Source organism: Pagrus major, chromosome 18 (genome assembly GCF_040436345.1).
Source record: "Pagrus major chromosome 18, Pma_NU_1.0".
NCBI lineage: Eukaryota > Metazoa > Chordata > Actinopteri > Spariformes > Sparidae > Pagrus > Pagrus major.
In genome coordinates this window covers 23,094,830-23,118,860 of record NC_133232.1, presented here as the reverse complement: position 1 = coordinate 23,118,860, position 24,031 = coordinate 23,094,830, and the positions used below count along the sequence as shown (strand labels likewise).

The 24,031-nt window shown below is 40.1% G+C and overlaps 2 protein-coding genes across 2 annotated transcripts; one reads left to right on the top strand and one right to left on the bottom strand.

Annotated features, from left to right (window-relative positions):
• The first annotated feature begins 9,546 nt into the window (after positions 1–9,546).
• zdhhc15b (zDHHC palmitoyltransferase 15b) lies at positions 9,547–18,335 on the top strand. Its single transcript, XM_073486366.1, has 11 exons — positions 9,547–9,664; positions 10,078–10,104; positions 10,219–10,313; positions 10,413–10,533; positions 11,146–11,215; positions 11,515–11,547; positions 11,636–11,756; positions 11,952–12,084; positions 12,261–12,387; positions 12,759–12,877; positions 14,741–18,335. The coding sequence occupies exons 1-11, from the start codon at positions 9,547–9,549 to the stop codon at positions 14,782–14,784; spliced, it is 1,008 nt and encodes a 335-aa protein (XP_073342467.1). The 3' UTR covers positions 14,785–18,335.
• uprt (uracil phosphoribosyltransferase (FUR1) homolog (S. cerevisiae)) lies at positions 18,252–24,002 on the bottom strand. Its single transcript, XM_073486364.1, has 7 exons — positions 23,428–24,002; positions 21,760–21,802; positions 21,612–21,681; positions 21,317–21,379; positions 20,531–20,692; positions 19,794–19,892; positions 18,252–18,662 (listed from the first exon to the last, which is right to left on the bottom strand). The coding sequence occupies exons 1-7, from the start codon at positions 23,667–23,669 to the stop codon at positions 18,556–18,558; spliced, it is 786 nt and encodes a 261-aa protein (XP_073342465.1). The 5' UTR covers positions 23,670–24,002; the 3' UTR covers positions 18,252–18,555.
• Positions 24,003–24,031: the final 29 nt, after the last annotated feature.

Here is a 24,031-nt window from a genome sequence, read left to right as displayed (position 1 = left end):
GTGTTCATTTCTATCATCACAACTGATTACACAGTGTGAACCCTGAGGCGTGACGCAGAGTGGTACAAATTGGGAGGAATTTTCTTAACAGTATGAGTAACAACTTGCGAGACACATGGTTTATGTATTATTTTCTATTTTTGTAAGCAATGCCAGCTAATGAAGTGTTCCTGCTGGCATGGGCGATGATTTAAAATGTGTGCCCTGTCTGTATGTCTGTCAGTCTGTCTGTCTGCACTTCAAAGGCATCAGATACAGCGACCGGTCCAGGTTTCTTGGGGGTGCAGACGAGGTCAACAACATGTGCTATGACTACCAACCAGCCCCCTGCGGCTCGAGACTGCATCTGTTACATTCCTCGCGAAAAAATAAAACAGCACAAAACACGGTCACTGCGTCTTTCTTGGTAACCCGGAGCATGAAAACATATTATGCTTATATCAGGGGACTTTAGATGCAGTGGTTCGTTTACAACTCAGCGACCGTGCCACCTTTGGCTGCTTTCCCTCAAAGTGCTTGGGAGCTCTGACTGCATTGCTAACTCAATAAGCTCCTTTCCACCCCCATACACATTTTCTTGGCTCCTTATACCTGGATGTTTCTTTGTCAGCAGCACCCCCCACATTCACATATCTCCTTAATCTCTTTTACCTATGCTTTGTTTACCCTCCTGTCTGCTCCTCAGCCATCTTTCCTCCATCTTTCTCCCTCCCACATCCACCTCTCTCTCTCTTCTCTTTATTCCACTCCTCTTGCTGTCGGCCTCTCTGCCCCTGTGTGTTCACTCGGAGCCTGGAAACAGATTCCCTGAAGAACCTGCTCTGGAATCTCCTCTGCGATGATAACTCCAGACCCTTTCCATGCAGAACTGGGAAAACAGTCAAAACCAAAGTCACATTTTTCAGAGAGGAAAGGGAAAACAAGCCGTTAAAGTTGTTTTTGCGAGCTTTGAAATGTAAATTATTGTCACAGATGAGGTCACCTCTGTGCTCGAGGCATTCGACAGAATATTTATGTGCATGTGATCTTGGAAACCTCTCATCTGTGTATGGTTCAAATGGGGTGCTCATGAATCACTGTATGCTTCCACAAGGGGAGACAGATGAGCTGTTGTCACCCAGATTTTCTTTATGCCACATTACAAGCCTGGTTCTTCGCATGATCTGGCTCGGTACGAGTTGCTGACGCTTGAGTTAACCTCTGTCCTCAGGTGAGTGTGAACTCTGCAACAGGTAGAAAATAAAGTTTGTTGATCGTTGCTGTGCCACCTGGATTTCTCATCATTTCATTTCATACAGTAGGCAATAAGTCTTTAAGGTTTATGTGTGCTTCAATAGTTCCATGTCATTAATCCTGAGAGCGACTGACTGATATACGGGGGTCAAATTGAGGCTCAGAGGTGTGTATTCACGAGGAAGAGTGGCAGACACGCATAGCGGAAGAAGACTGATTTGGTCCCACGTGAACCCGACATGGTTGCGTCAGTATAGGGCTGGATCATCAGAACCCAATGAGGCCTTCCACTGTCTATTCCCTGCTGCACCATCACCATCATTGAGTAATCTGTTTTCTGAGGCTGTATGGGAAAAAGGGATGTTCACACATTCATGTTCTTGCTGTTATGAGTTCTCTCTGTCTGACACAAGCAGGAGAGAAAGAAGTCTCATTTTCCTTCACCTACTTAAATTCATATCCTGCAGCAACACATTCAAATGCAGGCTATACTCGGCAGTGAATGTTTCCTCGTGTGTGGCATTGTGCATGTTGTGACTGTGTCTGTGGAAAGAGTGCAAGCGTCCTTGGGGGACAACGGAGGCTGGCGTACAATACAAGGCAAACAGCATCTAAACCTGTGAGATGATAGACTTTCCAGCTGCCCTCTGTGGCCAGTGCTGCTCTCTTTCTTGTCCCCATGTCTCTGTTTGTATCTTAACAACCACCTCCAATAACACTTATTGATGCAACCAATGGTATTTATGGAAACCTGACGCGATGAAAGTGAGTCTGAGTGATAGAGGATTTTGCCTTTTGTTCTCACTCTCTCTCTGAGGAGAAAAGGTTTATCTCCTGATCAGATTTTCCATAATCAGTGTCAAAGATGTGGTTAAGTTTAGACGGAGCAGAGGCAGCGGCTCAGCTCTCAAAAGAGCCCCTGAAAGCAACAATTGCCCTTTGATGTCCCACTCCACATATTATCATGTGGTTAGACACAATGTTAAATGACTCTATCACTTGGCAAAATGCAATTAATCTCTCTGATGACAAGTGCAGGGATCAAGAACAATGAAACCGATGGAGCACATTTTCAGTTTAGATCCTGTTTGTGTCGTGGCAGGTTTTTACAGAAAATGGCCCGCGAGCGCATGACACGCACACAGTGTAATGAAAAGCCTTTATTAAAACGTACATAGCCCCTCCATTGTGACGTGGCCATTGCAATTTCCATGATTGTTGAAGACACACAGGTCTCCACCCTCGAGCAGATTTATTTTCACACATGCTGGGTGAGGTGTCTGCAATTCCTCCCCACCCTGTCATTGTTTGTTCTGCTGTTTAAGTGTGAATTTGAGCAGAGGCCAAGGCAGAAATATGTTTAAGGGCTTCTCCTGCTCCGCCGAGTGCCGTCTGCTGATGTCACACTCAACCCGACGGCTTTCCAGACGTCTGTAGTCCGCCGTGTCCATCACCTTGAGCCTCTGCGGTCGTGCTCGGAGTCAGAACATTTGGCTGCGTGACGCAAAAAAAAGAATCCAACATGACTTATTCATACATGCATAATGCAGCAAAACAATGTTTTCCAGACAGTTCTCGAGGTGGTGCATTGGTGTTAATAGGTTAAAGGTAGAATGCATTATGTCTTTTTCTGTCTTGTGTTCAGCTAAATTGCAAATGACGTCCATGCGACCATGTTCTGTGAAGTCATGGCTGTGTTTTCGTGCGCTGGTCTGTCTCTCTAATTACTCCTGTGCTCATGTCTGATTTTTGCACACACATACACTGTAAAAAGTCATTATGGAATTTAGTGGAATCAACTTATCTTTTCTAATGAACTTAACTTAAATATACAAGTTTTAGTTGTTTCAAGTCAATTAAACTTCGATCAGACCAGACCACTTATGAACTTATAAACATGAGGTCTTTTAACTTGAAGTCTTTTGACTTGAAATGATGAGTTGGATGAATGTAATGTGCAGAGTTCAATCAACTCATACAAATAAGTTAAATAAGAAAAATGATCAGCATATTGGTTGACTTCCCAGCATGCATTGTTTGAGACCCTTCTTTTTTATAGTTTGAAGAAAACTTGCTGCGTGTCTTTAATACATTTTAAGATAAGTCAGTCAGTAGTTCAAAACATGGTTGCTTTTCTTTTTACAAAAACAAAAATAGATAGAGGTTAGTATTGATTTCAGTCTTTAGCCCATCACAGTCTTGTCTAGTCACTAAGTGTTGCGTCACGTAATGTCTCTATGCTGATCCTGTGACAGTCAACTACAAAAGGAGCTACTGCTGCTATACTCTGTATTGTCACTGTCACTGAACAGTCGTTGATTTAACTTAATATCTTAAGTTATCTGAAGATGTATTTTCAAGTTCGGAGAAAACTTAAAAGAAGATTTTAAACAAACTATTCAACCTAAATTAAACTCAAATATTTAAGGCAGCAATTAAACTTAGACTTTTAAGTTGAAACAGCCCAAAATTATTGACAGTGTACCTTTTGTCTGAATGTGGGCAACCTGGACGCACACCAATGACAATACGTTAGGATGAATGTAGACTTTTTCCAATATGTGCTCCCATATCGACTTCAAACGGATGCTCACATGATGGATTCCCCCGTCCAGACACTGAAGCATGCAGGGAATGAAATCCTATCAAACTCAAGACTGCATCATCTTGCAAAAAAACATACAAGACAAACATTCCTCTTCCTCACACACACACACATACACATACATGGAAACCTCCCAAATGAATCACCCTCCCAAGTGCTCAGCATCATCAGCATTCCCTGCACCAGCCGTGACTGCAGAGCACAACTGCATGACATGAGAGTCTCAGGGGTCAAATGAAATGCACACTCTAAGTGCCACTTCATCTTCAAGGCATAACAGTGAGCAGCAGCTCGAGAGCAAACTCAAATAACACTAGACCTTGTCGGCCATTGTGCGCCTCTAAGCCTGCTTTGTGCTACATTGTAAACCGGGGTTCTTTCGCACTTTTCTGCAGCCACGCATGACTTCTCCCCAAACGGGCTCTCCTCCAGCCCCTACTGTATGTTTATGTAGACTACCACCACCACCACTACCAGGGCGGCATGGTATGCGCCTCCAACAGGCTCCACTCGCACACATCTCTGAGACGAGGAGTCTGCCTCAACCTGCTGATATGAGCTGTTTGTGTTTTACTCTCACACGGGGGTAAATGTTATGATTGAAAGGCCGTTACTATTTTGCTAGTCACAATGGCTTTGTAGTGGAGGGGGGTTTGCTGCCGTGCTGATGGATGGACGGCCGCTCCCTGCCTCCAGTGAGCGGTTGAATGAGAGAGGAGCTGTCATCACCCAGCTGCCGACACTGTTGCCTGAAGAGAGAGAAAGACAGAGGAGAAGGAGGGAGGCAAAAAGAGCAGGAACTGGATGGAGAGCCAGCAGCAGACGACGTGTTGAAGTGGGAGATGTTAGGGAAAGGAGCAGGCCTGGAGAAAAGAGAGGAGAGAACATGTGTGATGGAGGAGAGGAGGTCAGAATTGGGTGCAGCACACCTCACACCCCTATCCCAGAAGGCAGCGCAGAAAGGGAGTCTGCATTACGTAAAAGGGGGAGAGCAGGTGGGACTGTGAAACACACAAAGCCTCCCTACGCAGCCTGTGATCAACAGTCCTGCTGGGCTGTTAGAGTCCACGGTTAAATGCTCCAGTGACTCTGGGGTCCCATGACATGATGAAAAGTTTCACAGCACTCAGTAATGGGGGAGACTATTTCACTGGCTGTTACGCATTGTTCTGGACGGCCACGTCAGAGGATGACGGTATGTCATAAATCTTGAGAACAAAAGGAGTAAACGGGTGAAGCAGCATCTCTCTGAAGGGATGGAGGAGGAATTAATGGGGTATATTAAAGATGAGAGTCGCACACTCATAAACAGAGATCAGCGCTCATGGTGACATCAGCAGTGTTGGTCGTCCTGGCATGAGATCAGTTTGTTTCTGCTTGGCTTACAAAGATAACTGTGAGCTATAAAAACTAAAGTCTGTGTTCAAACAAGTCTAATTACCGGGCTAATTGGACACCTTGATGTGAGCACAAACTGTCATTTAGCCTCAATAACCCGAAAACCCTTTGATGCATATTTAAATACTCACACGGTGGGATTGAACACCGCTAATGAGTTCACATTAAACCAACATTTGACTACAACCACATTCATGTTCACATTTGGAATTCTCTGAAGAGCAACGATGAAAGGTGTGTTGTAAGCTGCTCAGAGGATGTGTGGCTGCAAGGCTGCAGGTTGTTGGCTTTTAAAACAGTCTCACAGCGCCTCCCATTGGTGACTGCTGCAAAGTGCATGTGCTGTTGGTGTTTCACCCCATAATGTATTGAAATTCATTTCAAGTGAACAATTAAAGAAAATAATTTTGTCCTTTAGTGAGCATGAAGTGTTTGAAAAAAAGTGAAACTGATTTTCTGTCCTCCATCATACAATCCTCATATGGAGGATGTTAAAATGGAAAGGCGCTGTGGAGAGAAACTGTAAATTGTTTATTTTACTATCTTAAGCATTCATTTTCACATCTTTGGTGTCTGTAAAAGTAGTGTGAAAGAGCTGTGAAGTGGAGTCAGGTCGGTCTTATATCCTTATATAACAAATTTGCCTCAAGGGGCTTTGCAATCTGTACAGCTTACCAGGACAGAGGATGTCATTTAATGAGGGAAAAATGGACGAAACCTCAGGAAGAGCAGGATGAATCCCTCTCTCAGGATGGACAGATGTCATGGAGCCAGATGACAGTTTGGGATCATAAAACCAGTTCCTCTGATCCCACAGTGAGACGAAACGACGAGAGGTTGCGTCATGCAACCTCTCGTCGATGAGGCGATTGCAGCAGCCTGTCAGAGAATTTGATCTTGGGAAAGGAGAATTATCTGCAGCTCAGCCTCAGTAAGATAAAAAAAAAAACTGTTCAAAAGTTCAGTGAGTGCGACTATTCTTTTGCATGCTTGGGCCTTTAGTTTATTCCTCATACCATCCTTTCATTCACTCCTCTCGCGCATGCTCACTTATAACTCCTGTTTTCATTATCTGGGGCTGTTATTGATATATTTATGTGAATATTTATTAAAAGATAACTATTAGAAGCACCTGGATGTGGCTGTAGTCTTCCTGACGACCCGAACATAAATACAATACAGACATGCAATAAGAAAGTACAAACTAGTTTAGAATTAGAAAACAATTGAACAATCTATGCAGACACACGACAAGAGAAATTAAGGATAAATTGATAGCAGAGTACAAGTAGTACTATTATGTAGGGAAAACCTTATATATGTGCAGTACTGTACATATGGATGAAACTAAAGCAGACACATTTTATTAGACAGAAAACCCCTAAGAAATTGAGAATATTGAAATAACATAATGCATTCAGTGGTATGTGTTTATCCTACTATTTGGTAAGGTATTTCTTTATATGCTTCTTGAAAATTAATGTATTATTTCACGGTAGATTTGATATCATTGATATCAGCTGTTTACATCTAGCCTATCATGTCTATTCAATAGCACAGTGACATACCTACATTGTTAGGGCCTGTCATCTTGCTGCTGTTTTTTGTTAAAGTTGATTCTCTGCCTTTACTTCAGTCGTGCTGCTGTTTTGCACGCCCCCTCCACCTCCCCATCACCAGCGCCATCATTTCATCAGCCTATTGGTCTCAACAGAGTCATCAGCCACCACCATGGTGTCTGGACTCCATGGGGGGGATTTATCTTGCTAGTCAGAGCCCATCTCCCTGTAAAGTTTTAGCAAAATAGCCTTTATTGGAAGACTCAATCTCATCACATCTCATCTGCTGTCATAAACATTTTCTTTATTTCATTCATTTGTTTCTCCTGATTGAACAACCAGGAGTCAGCAGCTGCCTATAACTATAGATAATGGTAATAATAATGGTAACACTTCTGAAGAAACAATAAAGACAAGTAAGAGTAAAATAACCTTAAACTAAGACAGCAGGATAAGACAAGAGAAAACTGCCGTCACGTAAAACACAAGGAGAAAGTGAATGTAAAAAGTATGCGTCTTAAGATCTGAGCAGAAGTGAACACAGCAGAATGTTCTTCTTTGATGAGTCTGCTCAGTATACGTCGTGCATCTCATCAATCGTTCCTTCAGCTTTATTAGCTTTGGTGTTTGGGGGAGGCAGCATCACGACAGGGGGAGGCAGACAGGATAAACAAAGTGAACAGGCTGGCTGTCATAGGGCTGAACCTGACACCCTGGAGACAGTAACACACAATCCTTTTTACCTCCTCTGTGACATGCACTAAGCACCTACAGCATCCACCTCATACCTCGAAGGTGTGACACAAAGCCACTGTGCAAATATCAATCACAACTTCCAACACTTTCTGACTGAAGAAGCTCACACACCAAGGCCACTATGGAGAGATGAGGCAGTCACCCACACATATTGCACCCCATCAGTGATACCGCTTCCTTGCACAGTTAATGTAAAGTATATGATATCTCGTAACCCATTAATGTGAAAGTTCTACACATGTAGATATATCCACAAATACTGTGTCCTCTATCGTGTTACTGTTTGTTGCTACAATGCACCAAGTTACCTCACAGCATCATTAAAGTTTAATTTATTTCAGTCATATCTAAAGGTTGAGCTGTGTGTAAATTGGGTAAGGGCAGGGATCAGGCGGTATTATCACATTAAATTCAAATAAGAAACAACTCTTGTAATGATGATGTAATTCACTGAGCATTTCAAAGGAGAAGGGGAACATTATTCTTTATGTTAAAAGTAAATTAACTGCAGCAGCACAAAGAATGCTGATCCAATTAGACGATTACTTTCTGTGTGTGTGGCCTGCAGAGATTTGGACAGAAATCCAGCTGGTTGTGTAACTTACGAGTGAAACACGCAAGAGTAAACAAAAGGAAGTAATTGAAAAAGTGCTGTTTAACTCAGTTCAGTTCCTGGTTCAGCTGGGGACCTATGTATATCTCTCCCATCAGCTCTCTACTGTCCACTATCTAATTAATGCACGCTGCAGGCTGAAGCTGTGGTGGTGGAGCTGCACATGAATTGAGGGGTTGGGGGTTCACTTCCCAGATCCTTCTGGCTGCATGGCAAGGCATTATCAGCATGACACAGAGCCCGTAATAGCTGCCTTAGTTGCTTAGTAGAAAAAAAAAAAGTCTGCCAAATGCAGTGTTGTAAAAAGTGCCCAAAAATCATACTTTAAAAGTAAAAGTGAAGGTACTGTGCTAACATTTTACTTTGTTAAAAGTGAAAGACACCTACAGTATATTCATAGTACTTGAGTAAAAGTCTTAAAGTATCTGATAATAAATACATTAAATGTGATTAGTCAAAAGTTTTTTACATTCCATCACCGTTATTAAGTGTCATGTAGTGCATCTGTATTCATAACTCGACTGTTGGAAGGTTATGCACACATTTAAAAAATGCTTCATAGGATTTTACATGGAAGATCTGTACAGCTGCAACAATTAATTAGTTGTCGATCATTAAATTAATCGGCAACTAATTTAATCTTCCATTAATCGGTTTGAATATGTTCTTAAGAAAAAAGTCAAAATTCTCTGACTCCACCTTCTCAACAGTGAATATTTTCTGGTTTATTTACTCCTCTGTGATGGTAAACTGAATGTCTTTGGGCTTGTAGAAAACAACAAACAAGACATCTGAGGACCTCATCTTTGGCTTTGGGAGACACTGATACGTTTTGCCATTTTCTAACAGTTTACAGACCAAAAAACTAATCGATTGATAGAGAATATACTCAACAGACTAATCAATGAAGAAAATAATTGTTAGTTACAGCCCCAAAGATCTTGTATGGCTATTTTAGAGGAAGTAATATGAGAGTTAACACAGCAATCTTAAATCTTTATAGATTGGGGTGAAGGTTCTTTTCAATGTGGCAGTGAAATGGAGCAAAATAAACTACCACATCTAACTAAAGTCAATTCCTTTCATGAATAAGACAAAAGTGAAACACAGCTCCTAAACTTAATGCAGATTTTAGTGCATTGAATCTACATTTGAAAACTGCAGAACCTTAATCTGAAGCAGCTCAATGTAACCCAGCCATCATCACTTTGATTGTTTATACTTTCTGCAGCACAACACAAATAAAACGATCATTTAACATGATCGACTCCCAGGACACGGCTCCAGCTCCTGGAGGGCGGTGAATCGCTCGCCGATGTCACTGATGGATAAATCCCAGGGCTGGTAGTCGAGCGCAGATAAGAGCAGAGGTTAGATGGAACATGGCTCTCTCCAGAGGTTTGAGGTGCTGTCAAAGGGTTTTCTCTTGGATACCTGTGCTTATAATAACCTCCGTGGTGTTGTGGTCGTATTACGCCTACGTATTTGAGCTATGTCTTTGTAAGTATGAGAAAACTGTGCTCGCTTGTTGTGATTTGGACCGTTTGAGTGTAGACATCGCAGTTTGCCGCACAGCAGTGTTGACAAAAATAACGTTATAGAGCGAGCAGCAGCTAGCAAACTAGGCGGAAGTGGTTCGGGATGTGTGTTTTAATTTGGTTAACGTAACATTTAGCTTTTAAAAAAAGTGACAATTTGTCATCGCCACTAACGTTAAGAGGTTTAGTGTTAACTCTGTATTCAGACGAGTACTGGCTATTGTTGTGCCTCCTAGCTACAACCTGTCAATCTGGCTAGTCGTGTTAGCCGTCGTTCCTCTTTTTTTTATAATCAAAGTAATGTAGGTGGAAACAATTTGCTGCGCTGTGATATCCGGCTTGTGGTTTCATCATGTCATGTTCTTGTTTTTACAGTTACACTCACCAACACATTGGAAAAAGGCGAGTTTCCCATTCATTTTTTGTGCTACAAGCAGTGCTCGCTGCTAAACAACACATTAAGTAAATGTTATAGTTGTTTTGTAAATAACTGTGGCTGTTGTTTTGTGCTTTCAGTGGCCTATCTACTGGTATTTCATGTTTGTTTTGTGATGTTCTCCTGGACCTACTGGAAGTCCATATTTACCCCCCCTGCATCACCATGCAAAAAGGTATCCTGAACATAATGTTACTGATTTATTATTCTACCATACAGTTAAGTCTGCAATATAAAACAAATGTGGTGTTGAGCACAGTGCTTGTTATTCTAGTTTCAGCTGTCATACTCAGACAAGCAGAGATACGAGATGGAGGAGAGGCCAGATGCTCAGAAACAAGTCCTGGTTGAGATCGCAAGGAAACTGCCCATCTTTACTCGAGCTCAGTCTGGAGGTAAGCTGTCCTGTCAAGTAATTGTTATTTTTCTCCTGCAAGGTCGTCATCAATATTTGATTATTAGGACTGCAACTAACGATTAGTTTCCTAATCGATTAGTCTATAAAATGTGAAAAATGCTTATCAAAATTTCCCAGCGCTCAATGTGATGTCTTCAAATTACTTATTTTGTCCAACTAACAGTCCAAAACCTAAAGACTCTTTATTAAGTATCATAAATGACAAAGAAAAGGTGTAAATCCTCACATTTAAAAAGCTGGAACCAACAAATATTGGCCTTTTTTGCGTGAAAACTTAAAACGGTTAATTGGTAATCAAAATAGTTGACCAATTAATTGACTAATCATTGCAGCTCTGATGATTACCTCAAACCCAGATATAGTAGGCACAGTCTGTCATCTCACACATAATCTGTGTGCGTTGAAAGCAAGTAGGCTGGGGCAATTAGCTCCGCATGTGCTCCTGAGCATCCCCATCCAGAGTAATCAGCCAATGTATCTCTTTCATTAGTGCTGATTGCTCAGACTAAGTTCTAGGCTGCAGGAAGTAAGGGAAGGGTAAGCTCAGCTCAGATGTCGCTCATTCAACTGGCCATCCTCTTGTCTCCAGCTATCAGGTTCTGCGACCGCTGCCAGGTACTGAAGCCTGACCGCTGTCACCACTGCTCGGTTTGTGAAACGTAAGTCACTCTTTCCTCCTCAATCCATTCATCTAGAGAGATTACCCGAGGCAAGGGGATATTTGTTGGCCGGTGACTGTTGTGATAATTAGAAGGTGTTGCTTTGTTGGCACACTATCTCTCAGAAAGAATATCCTAATGATCAATCAGAGCTGAGGTTCATCAGAAGGAATCAGCAGACCACTGTCAGAGGAGTGGAAGACAAATAAAAACAAGAGTTTTATGATAGAGAATGGTATTAAGGCATTTTATACTGTGAAAATGATATGTAGAAACAAAAATATATTTTTCTTTTAAAGATGTGTCTTGAAGATGGACCATCACTGTCCCTGGTAAGTAGTAATTTCCCCTCTATTTCCCTCTTAAGTGCAATTTATACCTGAATTTTGTTCTGACACCAGAATATTCTTTGTCTTTTAGGGTGAACAACTGTGTGGGCTTTTCAAACTACAAGTTTTTCCTGCTTTTCCTTTCCTACTCCATGCTGTACTGTGTATTCATTGCAGCGACAGTCTGTCAGTATTTCCTGAAATTCTGGGTGGTGAGTGTCATCGGTCTGAATTATCACTCGTGCTCAACGTCTGATAATAGAGTCATATGACCAGTTTGATTTGCACAAAGTCAGCACTGTTGCAGTTCTACAACATTAGAGAACTCAAGCCTCTGTCATGAGTTATACCTTTTTAAAGCCTACCATTTTTCTCAAGTTTCTACTTCTCCTGTTTCTTTCTCTCAGGGGGAGTTGCCAAATGGGCCCGCAAAGTTCCATGTCCTCTTCCTCATGTTTGTGGCGCTCATGTTCTTCGTCAGTCTCATGTTCCTCTTTGGCTACCACTGTTGGTTGGTGGCCAAAAACAGATCAACTCTAGGTGAGGGTTTACATATTTATCAGAAAACCCTCTTCGTTCTGCTCATTAAGCTGCTCTCTCACTACCTAAATGACTTATGAATTATTTGCTTTTAGGGACTCTTGTGTTATGAATGTCCTTTGTTAAAGGAGATGTGGAGAATTGAAGCATGACGCACACCTGTTTTCCTTTTCTAGAGGCCTTCTCAGCTCCTGTTTTTGTTGCTGGACCAGACAGAAATGGCTTCAATGTCGGTATACGCAGAAACCTGCAGCAGGTATTTGGAGAGGATCGGAGACTGTGGTTCATCCCTGTCTTCACAAGGTGAGGAAGATGCATAATTATCTGATTCTTGTCTTGTTCATTTTCAGTGATGCTGCTCTTCTGCATTTGTAATGCACCTCTTACATTTTAGAATGAGCTCTATAAGTGTTGACAGAGTGGTTTATAGTAGACACAATTAAAATACAGATACAGAGAACAATAATACCCATAATAATAGAAATAACCAATCATATAATAAAATACAGGGGATGTAAATAGTTGATAGGATAGACAATATAAAGTTGAGTTGTTTTTAAATGTAGAAGTATTGGTAAAATTGTCAAATGAGGGATGGGGTCAGTGGATAGGATTAGGTAATGGTCATGGTTTCTTAATAAGCTTGTATCTTCTTTGTGCAATGAACGTGTCAGCCAGGGGAACGGCCACTACTTCCCCTTGAAGAATCGGAGTTCTGAATCCCGGAATCCCTTATTAGCTAATGAGGACATGTGGGAGGAGTCAGATGACGGCTCTGACGAAGGAGGCCTGGGTGAGTCACTTTAATTTTGTCATATGAATATTACATTATTATAACCCACACTGAGGAGTTTGTATAACCTCAGTAAATGTGCTATTTTGTGTTTCAAACAATAAATAACCAAAAAGTTGGGATGCTGTGTAAAACATAAATAAAACAGAATGTGATAATTTGCTCATCCTTTTTGGCATATACTCACGACAAAAACTCAAAAAAACACAAGACAATTTGTATGTTTTACCGCATCTTCATTAATAAAAAAAAAAAAATTATCATTCTGAATTTGATGCCTGCAACATGTTCGAAACAAGTTGGGACAGGGACAACAAAGACTGGGAAAGTTGTGGAAATGTTTAAAAAACACCTTTTTGGAACATTTCACAGGTAAACAGGTGATAGTATCATGATTGGGTATGAAAAAGACATCCTCAGCTGTTCACAAACAAGGATGGGGTGGGGTTCACCACGTTGTGAAATACGTGAATGTATGCAGGATATTACTACACAGGCTCAGAAAAACCACAAACCACTTTGTAAAACCATTGTCGCCAAAAACAGTTAATTTGCAAATGATTGCATTCTGTTTTGTTTTATGTTTTACACCGCACAACAACAACAACAACCAGAAAAACGGAATTTGAACATGTGCTTCTTGCCTCTCAACACTTCTATCAACATTGTGGCTGTATTTTCAAGCAAAAGCCTTTGCCAAGTACCACAATGTTAACATGATTTGAAAGCTTTGTTAAAAATATTAAATTAATATAGATATTAAAACAAAATTTTAGTACACTAAATTTCAAACAATTAAGTAAAGGTTTGAATCTTAACGAGTCTCTTGTCATGCCTCATAAGATCATCATAATCTTGTTAGCATACACAGTCCTGCTAATGAGGTTAATAAGCTATAGCAAATAATGCATTACAAATCCAAAATGGGTATTATTTCAATACACTTCGCTTGACATGAAATGTGGCAAGCATTATTGTCACTGCAAACCCACTGATGTATCTGCCACATTTAGAAAATGCTACTAATGACCCCGACCACACATCAGATCCATTGTTGGCACAGCTCACAGAAATATACAAAATGAACGTGTAGAGCTGTATTCCAGATATGACCTCATCATGCAGCCAATTACTGTGTTTGTTTTGGACAATTTTCACCTCTCAGATTACTTTGCACTTGGTGAGGCTGTAAAATAAAAGTGGCAAATGCGGTTACCTCCTTACTTTTACTTTAATCTCAAACATGACATGGATTTTCTTCCCAGATTAAGTTTTCTAGATCCTATTTCTTTCAAACATAAAAACAAGTAGAGACACTGTAAACCGCATCACACTCTGAAATGCACAATTAATGCCTTAGTTGTTAGTTAGATATTTTTTAGAAACCTTAATTGCACATTTAAATATGATGATGAAATAATCAGTCAACTTAATTTCTTCAAATTCAAAATACAAATGTGGTTTATCTGGATCCATCTCAGACCCCATAATTTTTTCATAAATCAGTTTTCCATGGTCCCAGTACTGGGCACACAGATAAAAACTAGTAACAAGTGTCTTCTGAAAGTCACCTTCCAGCAGCCACTATAAGCCACTCATGTTACCTTTGAGAAAGAAAGCTCGGAGACAAACAAATGCGCACCAAACAACTGCTCGTGTTTGCGTTCACGTTCAGTGAGCGGGAGGCACCAATCTTCCCCTGCACAACAGTTTGCTGTGTTTGGATTTGAACCATTATATTCTGCTACCACCTGGTGGTCACATGCAACACAATGTTAACTACTGTATGAGCTGAATCAGTCACAACAAACACTCTGAATAAATAATACAGACTGATCTTTTTTTTTTCCTTTTTCATTCCAGTTGAGGACCAAGACCCCTCTGTTACCATAGAGATGGAGGAGTAGTCCTTTAATCAAAGGACGAATTACACTGGTACAGAGGATGTATAATAATATCGCACACACTGTGTACCACGAGGCAAATGCATTCCAAATCATGCGGATGTTCAGACACTGAAAAAAATCTGAAGGGGGCCAAACGTGTGGATTAGAAGCTGCATTTGGATTGTCATTGCCACTTTAAGCCGGGTGTTTTACATAATGATGTATAGAGGAACTTAATGGACAACCAGTAGCATCACCTCTCCTCACCTCTCATGGAAAACAGTATCACTTTGATTCGGATAATAATACCTCACACCAGTGGTGGAATGTAACTAAGTACATTTACTCAAGCACTGTGCTCTTGCTATACTTGAGTAATTACATTTTCTGCCACTTAATACTTTTTACTCTACTGCATTTAGTTGATAAATTTAGTTACTTTGCAGATATTTATTATTAAGACAAATTATAAATCAAGCGATTAATTATGTTGTACTATTATAGATGAAGCTACCCAGCAGTATATGATGTAATTAAAATGAGCTCCATCTTTACCAGCTGCAACATTGGAGTGATGTATACATTAACGCATCAATAATTACAAGTAATCCAGTTATATATTTATTATTCTGAAATGGGCCGTTCTGCACTTTTAATTTTGGTACTTCAAGTATATTTTGATGCTAATACTTTTGTACTTGTACTAAAGTAACATTTTGAGTGCGGGACTTGTAAAAGGATATTTTTACACTATAGTATTGATAGTATACTTAAGAAAAAGATCTTCCTCCACCACTGCCTCACACACAAAAAGACAACCGCTATTTCCTGTACCATGGGTGATGTATCTCCCTCTGGTTGTTCATCTCAAGGCACTGGCATCTGCGGGATTATAAATTGCTGTAACTTTGGAGGCTTCTGTCCGGCACTGTACTGTTTTATAGTGTTAGTGTTTGGCCGTGAGTTCACAGTGTTGCACCTTAGACCTCACCCCCATAATGCTCCAGAGGTGTCTTGTAGAGATCTAGCTTTCTGGTCTCTAACAGTTTGGGTCGTGCAGCCTAATAGCAGTAATATAACATAACACCATTAAGATTTAACTTTTTTCAATGAATATAAACATATTAGAGTACCTGACTTGACCATTGCCTTATTAATATATTTATTCTTGTGTTTCGGGAGAGCATTTCTCCAAAGAATGTATCCACCCTGCTTGTGAATAGACTGTGCCAACATTTTAGGCACCTATTTATGAAAGAACCTCTTATAGGCTTTTAGTCAAGCATTTCATCATTAATTTTGAGTTGAAATGCCATTACTAATGTCTGATGAGACTGGTGACAGGAATAAAATTAAAACCAGTCTAAATTTGTGGCTTTGCTTCACAGCTACAGCTCTATATGTTTGTAAATGAATAGGGATGCACCGATATATCAGCCAATTATGGCTTTGTTGATTGCTATTGGACTATTGGCAAATAAGCTCACATCTACCAATGGCAGTGGCTGATGTTTATCTGTTTTCTAACATCAATTTTGCGCTGGCTCATTCATGAGCTCCTGGCTCAAAACATCCCTGCCATCAATGTGTAAGGCTTTTTGAGTACTAACATTTTTTTTAATCAATGAGTAGGTAGTTGGATAGTGGGCTGAAAAGGCTTTTGATCAATCATTTTATATAAAACAAACCCTTTTTTCACGTGAAAGACAGTTATTATAAAGGTTTTTTCATAAATTCCACAGATCCAGATTCAAATTTGTACTCAAAGCTGGTGTGATGACGGACTGAATCACTTCAAAACAGTTATTTTTTTAGACTGAATATTCCTGTTTCCTTTGCACAAAAGGGAGGATAAATAACAACAAAAAGAAAATACACAACAACAAAACAAATTGGTATTGCATTGCCTAGTAACCAAATTGCTATTTAAAACATCAATATCAACCCATAATCTCACAATCGGTGCATCCCTAAAAATTTGTTGAAATCTCACAGTATTTTGTCAGTTTTAAAGGTGCAATATGTAAGAATTTTAGTTGAAAACATCACAAAAAAATAACAAATTATTAACAGACTGTGAAGAAAACAACAGTTTTGACATAATGAGATGTCTCCTGAAGTTAGGATGCCAACCAGCTAACCCTGGTCCATACTGGTCCAAAGCTCCTGTGCTCGCAATGTAAACACCAACACATCCACAGTAATAGCTAACTGAGCTAGCCAGCTAATGGTAGCTACAGTTAGCAGCAGTTAGTGGTTATTCTGATTACACGCTGCCCTCAATTTGTTTTGAGTATGAATTTGACAGGATTCTTACATATTGCACTTTTTAATATAGTGTTTATCATTTTTTCAGTGGATTCATATCTTGAATAAACTGTATATCATGACAGTGATGTTAGCTTCATTGCTAATTTAATGCAGTGATCAGTTACATTTTTTCAGCCTGGGATGAGCTTACGAGACATACTGTGAAAGACGTTATAAAAAAATGATTATCACAATCTTGTTTTCAACCATATCAGCCATCCTGAGTACAATTACACTTCTGTGTGGATGCAGAGTGATAGGAAAATGAAGTAAAATCAGCGTTCACAAAATCATACATGGAGAGAGGACATTAGTTCTTCTATGCCTGTTTTCACTTTTGATCTTTTTAAACATGCAGATAACTGTACGTGTATATAATGACTGATCCTCATCCACTGGTTGGTAGAGGTCAGCGGTTCCTCTGCAATATGATGTTCTAGATTTTTTCTACCTGTGTTGATGTATTTTGAAATTTTTAATACCAGTGAAACGGATTCTTCTCGTGGAGACCATTTGGTTTATGGACTTGTGTATTTAGCCTGTGTACTTAGTTGAAAACCATTTCTGTGACTGAGTACATCCTTTTCTTCAGTATGAGTCAAAAGCTGGGCCTTTATCAAACCTTGATGCTGTTTGATCTTGACACTTTAACTCGCTTCATCATGATCTCTTTTTCTACTATGCTGGGTAAGCCAAATCAAATGCTGCTCATGTCTGAGAAATACATAACATAACATACATAACTCATTTATTGATTCAAACTGTGTCGTTTTTATCTGAGGTATGATTCTGTGTTTGAAAGCATGTATAAAACATTAGGAAAGATGTGGATGTTGAGTGTTTCCATGTAGTCTTGTGTCTATTTATTGTTATAATGTTCAGCTATTTTCCTGTGTATTGAGTTTACTGATTTATAACTGCTGCAGGCAGTGTCTGTATATTTTGCTCCATGAAGTGACACTTACAACTATTGAAGCAATGCGCTTTTATCAAATAGTAGGATATTTATAACATGAGAAGATGACAAATTATATCTTGTTTGCAGACAGGAGTTCAATAATGCTCAAGCACATACAGTATGGTCCCTTTTGAATTGTCTTTGGAGTATGTGATTGTGGCGCTCCCCTTTTTCAACACCTCTGAACCACCAAAGTACTGATACCATTACATCTGCCATCTTTGTCTGTTAACAAATATAAAGTCTTTATTTTCCATCAGTTGTTGTAACATGCAAAATAAAATGATCCAAGTTGAACTCTTAATATGCTTCAGTGTTGTTTTCTTTCTTTAGCATGAGTATACACAGCAAAAAAAACATGATAATAAATACATTTGATCAGATTAATTATTGTCAGTTTAGGAACTTTGGAGATGAAGGAGCAGTATTTGGCACAACGAGGAGAACATGAGATACATTTAAATAAACAAGACAAAATATACTTGAAGCGATTCGCAGATCATGTTCCTCAGGTTGCCCTCAGTTCAGTCGGTGCCAAAGTACCTCTGACCGAAATGCGTCGGAGCCACTGGGTGAACCTCCGTGGTCAAGATGGTGATATCTGGGAACTCTTGGATTATAGATTTGGCTCCTATGAGAAAAGTAAAAGGTATTACACTTTGGATGAAGACCAAAAGGAAAAATAAAGCTTATTTTCTGTAATTTGTCAGCATGAAATGTATTCTAGACGTTACTTTTTACCCAGAGGATGAAGCCTGTTGACTTTGCCCATCAGTAGTTCTTGAGGCTACCTCAAAAACTAGTGACCAGACTTCTGTCAGCCACAGCTGTACTGTGCATATAGCTGAGCCTACCTAATGCTGAGGGCGACAAAGGGCAGGTAAAACAAACCAAGGACATTTGAGTCTAAGCCTAATTTAACTTGTTCAATACATTTTTAAAATGCTAGCAACAAAGAATCAAACCAACTACAGAAAACCAGCTGATCCTAAACCACAGCTGGCAATATAATGTACAGAGAGAGAGACTTAATGTGTCTTTCCAGAAGCTAAAATGTCAGCATAAATAACGACTTTGCCAAAGAGTTTGCCAAATATAAGCCTTTTAGCAGATGCAAAAATACAGAAAGCCAAGACCGTTCCAAAGACAGTTTTGCAGTTAGATTGTTATCATAATTGACTAAACATGAATTCATGATGGACGATGTGCTGATTCCTTTGGTTTTACTTTTTAGCCTGTCTTGGGGATGTTGTGAAAGAGAGGTCTGTGTGGGGTTATCAAAATGAACAGATTTCATCCTCTTAGCAGCATTAAAGGGCTGAGAAAATTTCATGGTAACATGCCCTTCAGATTTCAATATTTCTGGTGTTAAAGTGCAGATTTTGGTTCAATAACATCACTAGGAGAAAAGTCAAGGGGTTAAAAAAACATGAGAAACCCTCTGGAAAACCATGAATCCACATTTAAGGTCATGGCAATCTGACTAGTAGAAAACTACTGTTAAAAGTAAAAAAAGAAATAAAAAATGTCCAGGACAACCTTATATCCGGTCCAATTCAAAAATAATTAGCTGCTTTGCTCACTCGTTTAAACTGCTGAACTGATCAGCATTGTGTTTACCAGCAGCATATTGTATGAAGACAATGATACAGCAGGATCGAGACTGGAGAGGAGATTGGTGTCTAACTGTGTGACCTGGTGGGTAAACAAAAGTAAATCAGTGACGGGCTGTGGTTGCAGCGAAGTGGATGTGATGGTATACCGTGAGGCGTGGAGAAGAGGCTGAGGAGGATGATATGTCTGGGCTGGACTCCGTGCTCTATCAGCACTCTCACCGCCTCGATCACAGTGTTCCCTGTACCTGCAGACAAAGAACATTGATGGTTTTGAAGTTTGACAATGCCTTATTTAAAACTTGCTTTTTAGTATTAAAGCATTTTAATTGAATTTTTTGCTTATAACTGATGCATTACAGTATTTTAGGATCTAAAAAAGGTACTGAGCTGTGTGCAGATTGATCTGCCCATGAGGCTGGGCACTTGGCGGACAATAATGTCCGACCCTGTTAGCATGCATCACTTTGTTCCATCATTCTGACAATATAAAACATACCTTCAACCTGGCTCACTCGCCATCATATTTTTCAAAAACTGAAAGCAGGAAAATGCTGCTTTGTGACATTGGGAAACCAGGGCTATTAAGATACTATTTTTGTTGGCCCTCATTATGCTATTCAGCAGCTTGGTGGCTATCTCCCAGGCAGTGTATAATTTCCCCCATGAGAGCTATAATTATCAGAACAGTGTGAATGGGCCGGTATGATGTGGAAATGCCGACGTGTTGGTGAAGGTCAACTCAAGGGAGATTTCTCAAAATGAATAAATACATGAAACTGTTTTTACACAAAAATAGACATCTCTTGACATTTCTGTGCTACTGAGGGTGGTAAACTGGAGTCATCTGAAGATAAACCGTGCTCAGCAGCCCTCTGTTACTTACTAAGGATGGGGTACATGAGCAGCACTTTTCTTCTGTACACATCTGGAGGGAACTTGGCATAGTAGACTTTGGCTTTCTGTGTCTCCTCGTCACTCTGGATGAGGATCTTGCCAATTCGGATGGAGCGGCAGCAGTCCCGGAGACCCTGCTCCATAGCCTCACCTGTGGGGAGAGACACAGTACACACCTGGGATCAAAATGTTGTCCGTTTGAAAAAATGTGTTGTTTGGAGCCAGTGATTTCGCAATGCCTTGCACCTACATGTGATTTGTGACTATGCCATATACAAAACACAGGTGTTCTGACCGTACACTTTGTGTCCAACAGGCCAACATTTATCATTTTATGCCCTATTACCGAAAAAAAAAAAAAAAAAGCTATAATTTTGCAATAACCGCATTAGGTTTTACATTTGACTTTGATGACACTCTTGTTAAATCTGAGGGAGAAAGAAGTGAGAGTAACTGCTGCTGACTGCAATGCCTTCAGAGAACATGCTCTGAAAAGTACAGCATTGTATCCGTCTCAAGGTCCCATGTAACATTATTCTTTTGTATCATTTAGTATTCATATGATCAATCAATTTCACAGAGAGAGAGAGGAAATGCCTATTGATAAAAAGCAATCCAGATCACACAATAGCCTGACCTGATGAATATGTGCAGAACAGAATGTGCTGCACGAGTGTAGTCGGCACAAACCACATATGCACAGACCACATAATACATGCACTTACAAAGGAAAAGACTCTAATTTGGTAAGTGAGGCACGAAAGGTTTAACTCACCACTCCTCATTATGCTGACTCCACAGTTGCCTCTTTCAAACTTGACACCTTCATACTTGTACCCTGAGGGGAAAATATGAAGCCGGAACATTCATAAATGTAGCTGCTGTGAACAAGCCCACTCAGTCAAACATGCTGGAGGTAAAACACTGGATGGGAGACCTGCACTCATTTTTACATTTATGTTATCATAATTGGTCTGCTCTGTCGGACATAGTCTTGGGGGACTTAAATGTTGGCGCTTAGAGCTTAAAGTTTTAACCGTAAATTTGTTAATGAAAAAAGAGATCCTCACCTGTTGGCGTGGTCACAGTGCACTCTGAGTAGGGAAGCTGATTCAAGCCCTCTTCAACTACTAGTCTGATCTGTTGTTGGAGAAGATGAAGATTATAAACGCACATGCACACACACCAACAATATGTAGCATTAAGTCATGATCTTACCAGTCGATCAGCACAGAACACAAAGTCTCCTCTGCTGGTTGTCCTGAAAATATGTATATAAACATCTGATTAGCTCAAAACCCACTTTTTCTCTCCTGTTATGATACATTGATTTAAGGAATTGACCTACACAGGGCACTAAGTGATCCCTTTCAATTACAATCATTGTGTTGAACTGATTGGGATTATTACTCTTTGGAAGTTTAGGTATAATTTGGCTGTAACTACACAAAAACTTCCTCACCACTTTTTGCAGGATGTTAAGGATTCTGAAACAAATCCACAAATCCGCTTTCAGCAAGCACTTCTGGAGGCTGATAACTCCTCTTAATTGGCTATGAGGAAGCGTGGGGCAGTGAATAATAAACTGTTTATTCCACGGACATGTCCAAAATTAAATAACCAAAAAATGTATCTGTACGTATGATGGATGACCTCAACTGACCTTATGCTGAAAGTGACTTTCATACAACAAAAACAAATAGCCTTGCTCCGTTGAAGACTAACTTGCCCACTGCGCTTAAAGGAACCAAATTACCCGGTAACATGACAGACTAGTGAAGTACAAGTGTTAATAGGGCAAAACAAAGTATGATCAATCATCAATCAAAGCATGATGCAATAAAACACACTTCAAGGCACAGCTTACATTATCATGGACAATTACCTTCATTTTCTAGTAAATATATGTCTCTTACATCAATCTAGAGGGGCTATATAACTGTGTAGCTGAAATTATTATTTATTATGACAGTGACTAAGCACAATAATTTAACCCAGTTTCCTTTAATTTCCCCTCCAAGTAGTTTTAAGGTTGGAAAATCATTTTACTCCACACTGTCTTGAAAGTATCGCATTATATACTGTGTATCCTTTATCAGTAGGGCTGCACAATTAATCAAAGTATTATCGAAATGGAAATATGGCCAAGGGCAATATCCAAATCGCAGGAAGCTGTAATTTTTTGACAAAAGTGTGACAGAACAGGGTTATAATAATGTACTAAAGTGCTGCAGAGACGACCTGGCCTAAAAATCTTGTTCTCCACCTGTAGGAAAACATGTTTGTTTGATACAGACCCAATCAAATATCACTGGAAATTGAAATAATGATCTGTGGGTTTGAAGGATGTTTGCATTGACTGTACAGCTGGAAAAACATTGGGGTTAAAGAAGGAAGTGGATCAGTTACATAATCTGTATGATCAATACAAATGTCTCATTAAGTCAGCATCATCAGTGCCGATATCCACCAGATATGAGACTGGTGCATCGATACTTTACACAAACCAGCAGACATATAGACAAATCTAAAATTAGGGCCAGAAGATTAAAAAATATTGTATATATGAAAGCTCTATGAAACTAGACTGTGGGATTTTAGGTGCGATACAGCCAGGCTGTTGCCTCTTCCTGGAATTAAAATAAATTATCTCAACTTGCTTGACTATTACAGTCAAGTGAAATGATCTATGCTTCTTCTGCTTGGCAATCACATTCATATTAGTGATGATAAACTGTATTTCTACCACACACTCACAGCCTAGATGGATCACCTAATGGTTCCTGTTGACACTGAACTAGAGTAACTGGGTCATTAATATTACAGCACTTTGTTAACACAGATTTGTAGTGGTCTGTATGTGTAGACAGAAGAGCAGGGACTCACTTGTCTCTGATTATAGTCTGTAATTCACGGATCTGGTCATTCAGAGGGAGCAGTTTAAGCTGGGGTCCCAGGTTATCTTGGCTCACAGGCTGTATGGAGGCATCACTTGGCTCAGAGTTGGAGAGCACTGCAGGCACACTGCTGCTGCTGCTGCTGCTGCTGCTGTTTGCGAATCGGACTTGCTTCATTGGGTGGTCCTGGCCACTGTTGACATTGTTCAGTTGCTGATTGTGGCATGGCATCCTGAGTTACGAGATTAAGGGTCGTCCCCTAAAACTACTATACTAAAGCCAGATGGCGTTTCCTGACGGAGCGACCCACTTGCTGACGGTGTGCCCGCTGTCTCACAAAGACGACAACGTGTTCTTCCTTTAGCTTGGACCGTTGTTGTGAAGTGAAACGCACCGATTCACGCGGCTACCGCTAAAGTTAGAGGCTGCCCATTAAGAGTACATTCGCACACCTTTAAGCACTCAATTCCGTCGTGCTGAAATCAAACTAGCGGCTGAAACATCCACAGAAACGTAGTGAAGTAAAGCTCCTTGCTGCTAGCTTTGACACTGACAGCGTTGATGAAGGCCGGAAGTGACGTCACCCGGCGTGT

Bases quoted from the DNA above. Each gene is read 5' to 3' on its own strand.
- zdhhc15b (XM_073486366.1), top strand. From the start codon at position 9,547: ATGGCTCTCTCCAGAGGTTTGAGGTGCTGTCAAAGGGTTTTCTCTTGG. The intron at 10,105-10,218 runs GCGAGTTTCCCA...TTGTGCTTTCAG, and splicing joins CACCAACACATTGGAAAAAG to TGGCCTATCTACTGGTATTT. The intron at 10,314-10,412 runs GTATCCTGAACA...TTGTTATTCTAG, and splicing joins CTGCATCACCATGCAAAAAG to TTTCAGCTGTCATACTCAGA.
- uprt (XM_073486364.1), bottom strand. From the start codon at position 23,669: ATGCCATGCCACAATCAGCAACTGAACAATGTCAACAGTGGCCAGGAC. The intron at 21,682-21,759 runs GTAAGATCATGA...CTCCAACAACAG, and splicing joins TGTTCTGTGCTGATCGACTG to ATCAGACTAGTAGTTGAAGA. The intron at 20,693-21,316 runs GTGAGTTAAACC...CTCTCCCCACAG, and splicing joins AGTCAGCATAATGAGGAGTG to GTGAGGCTATGGAGCAGGGT.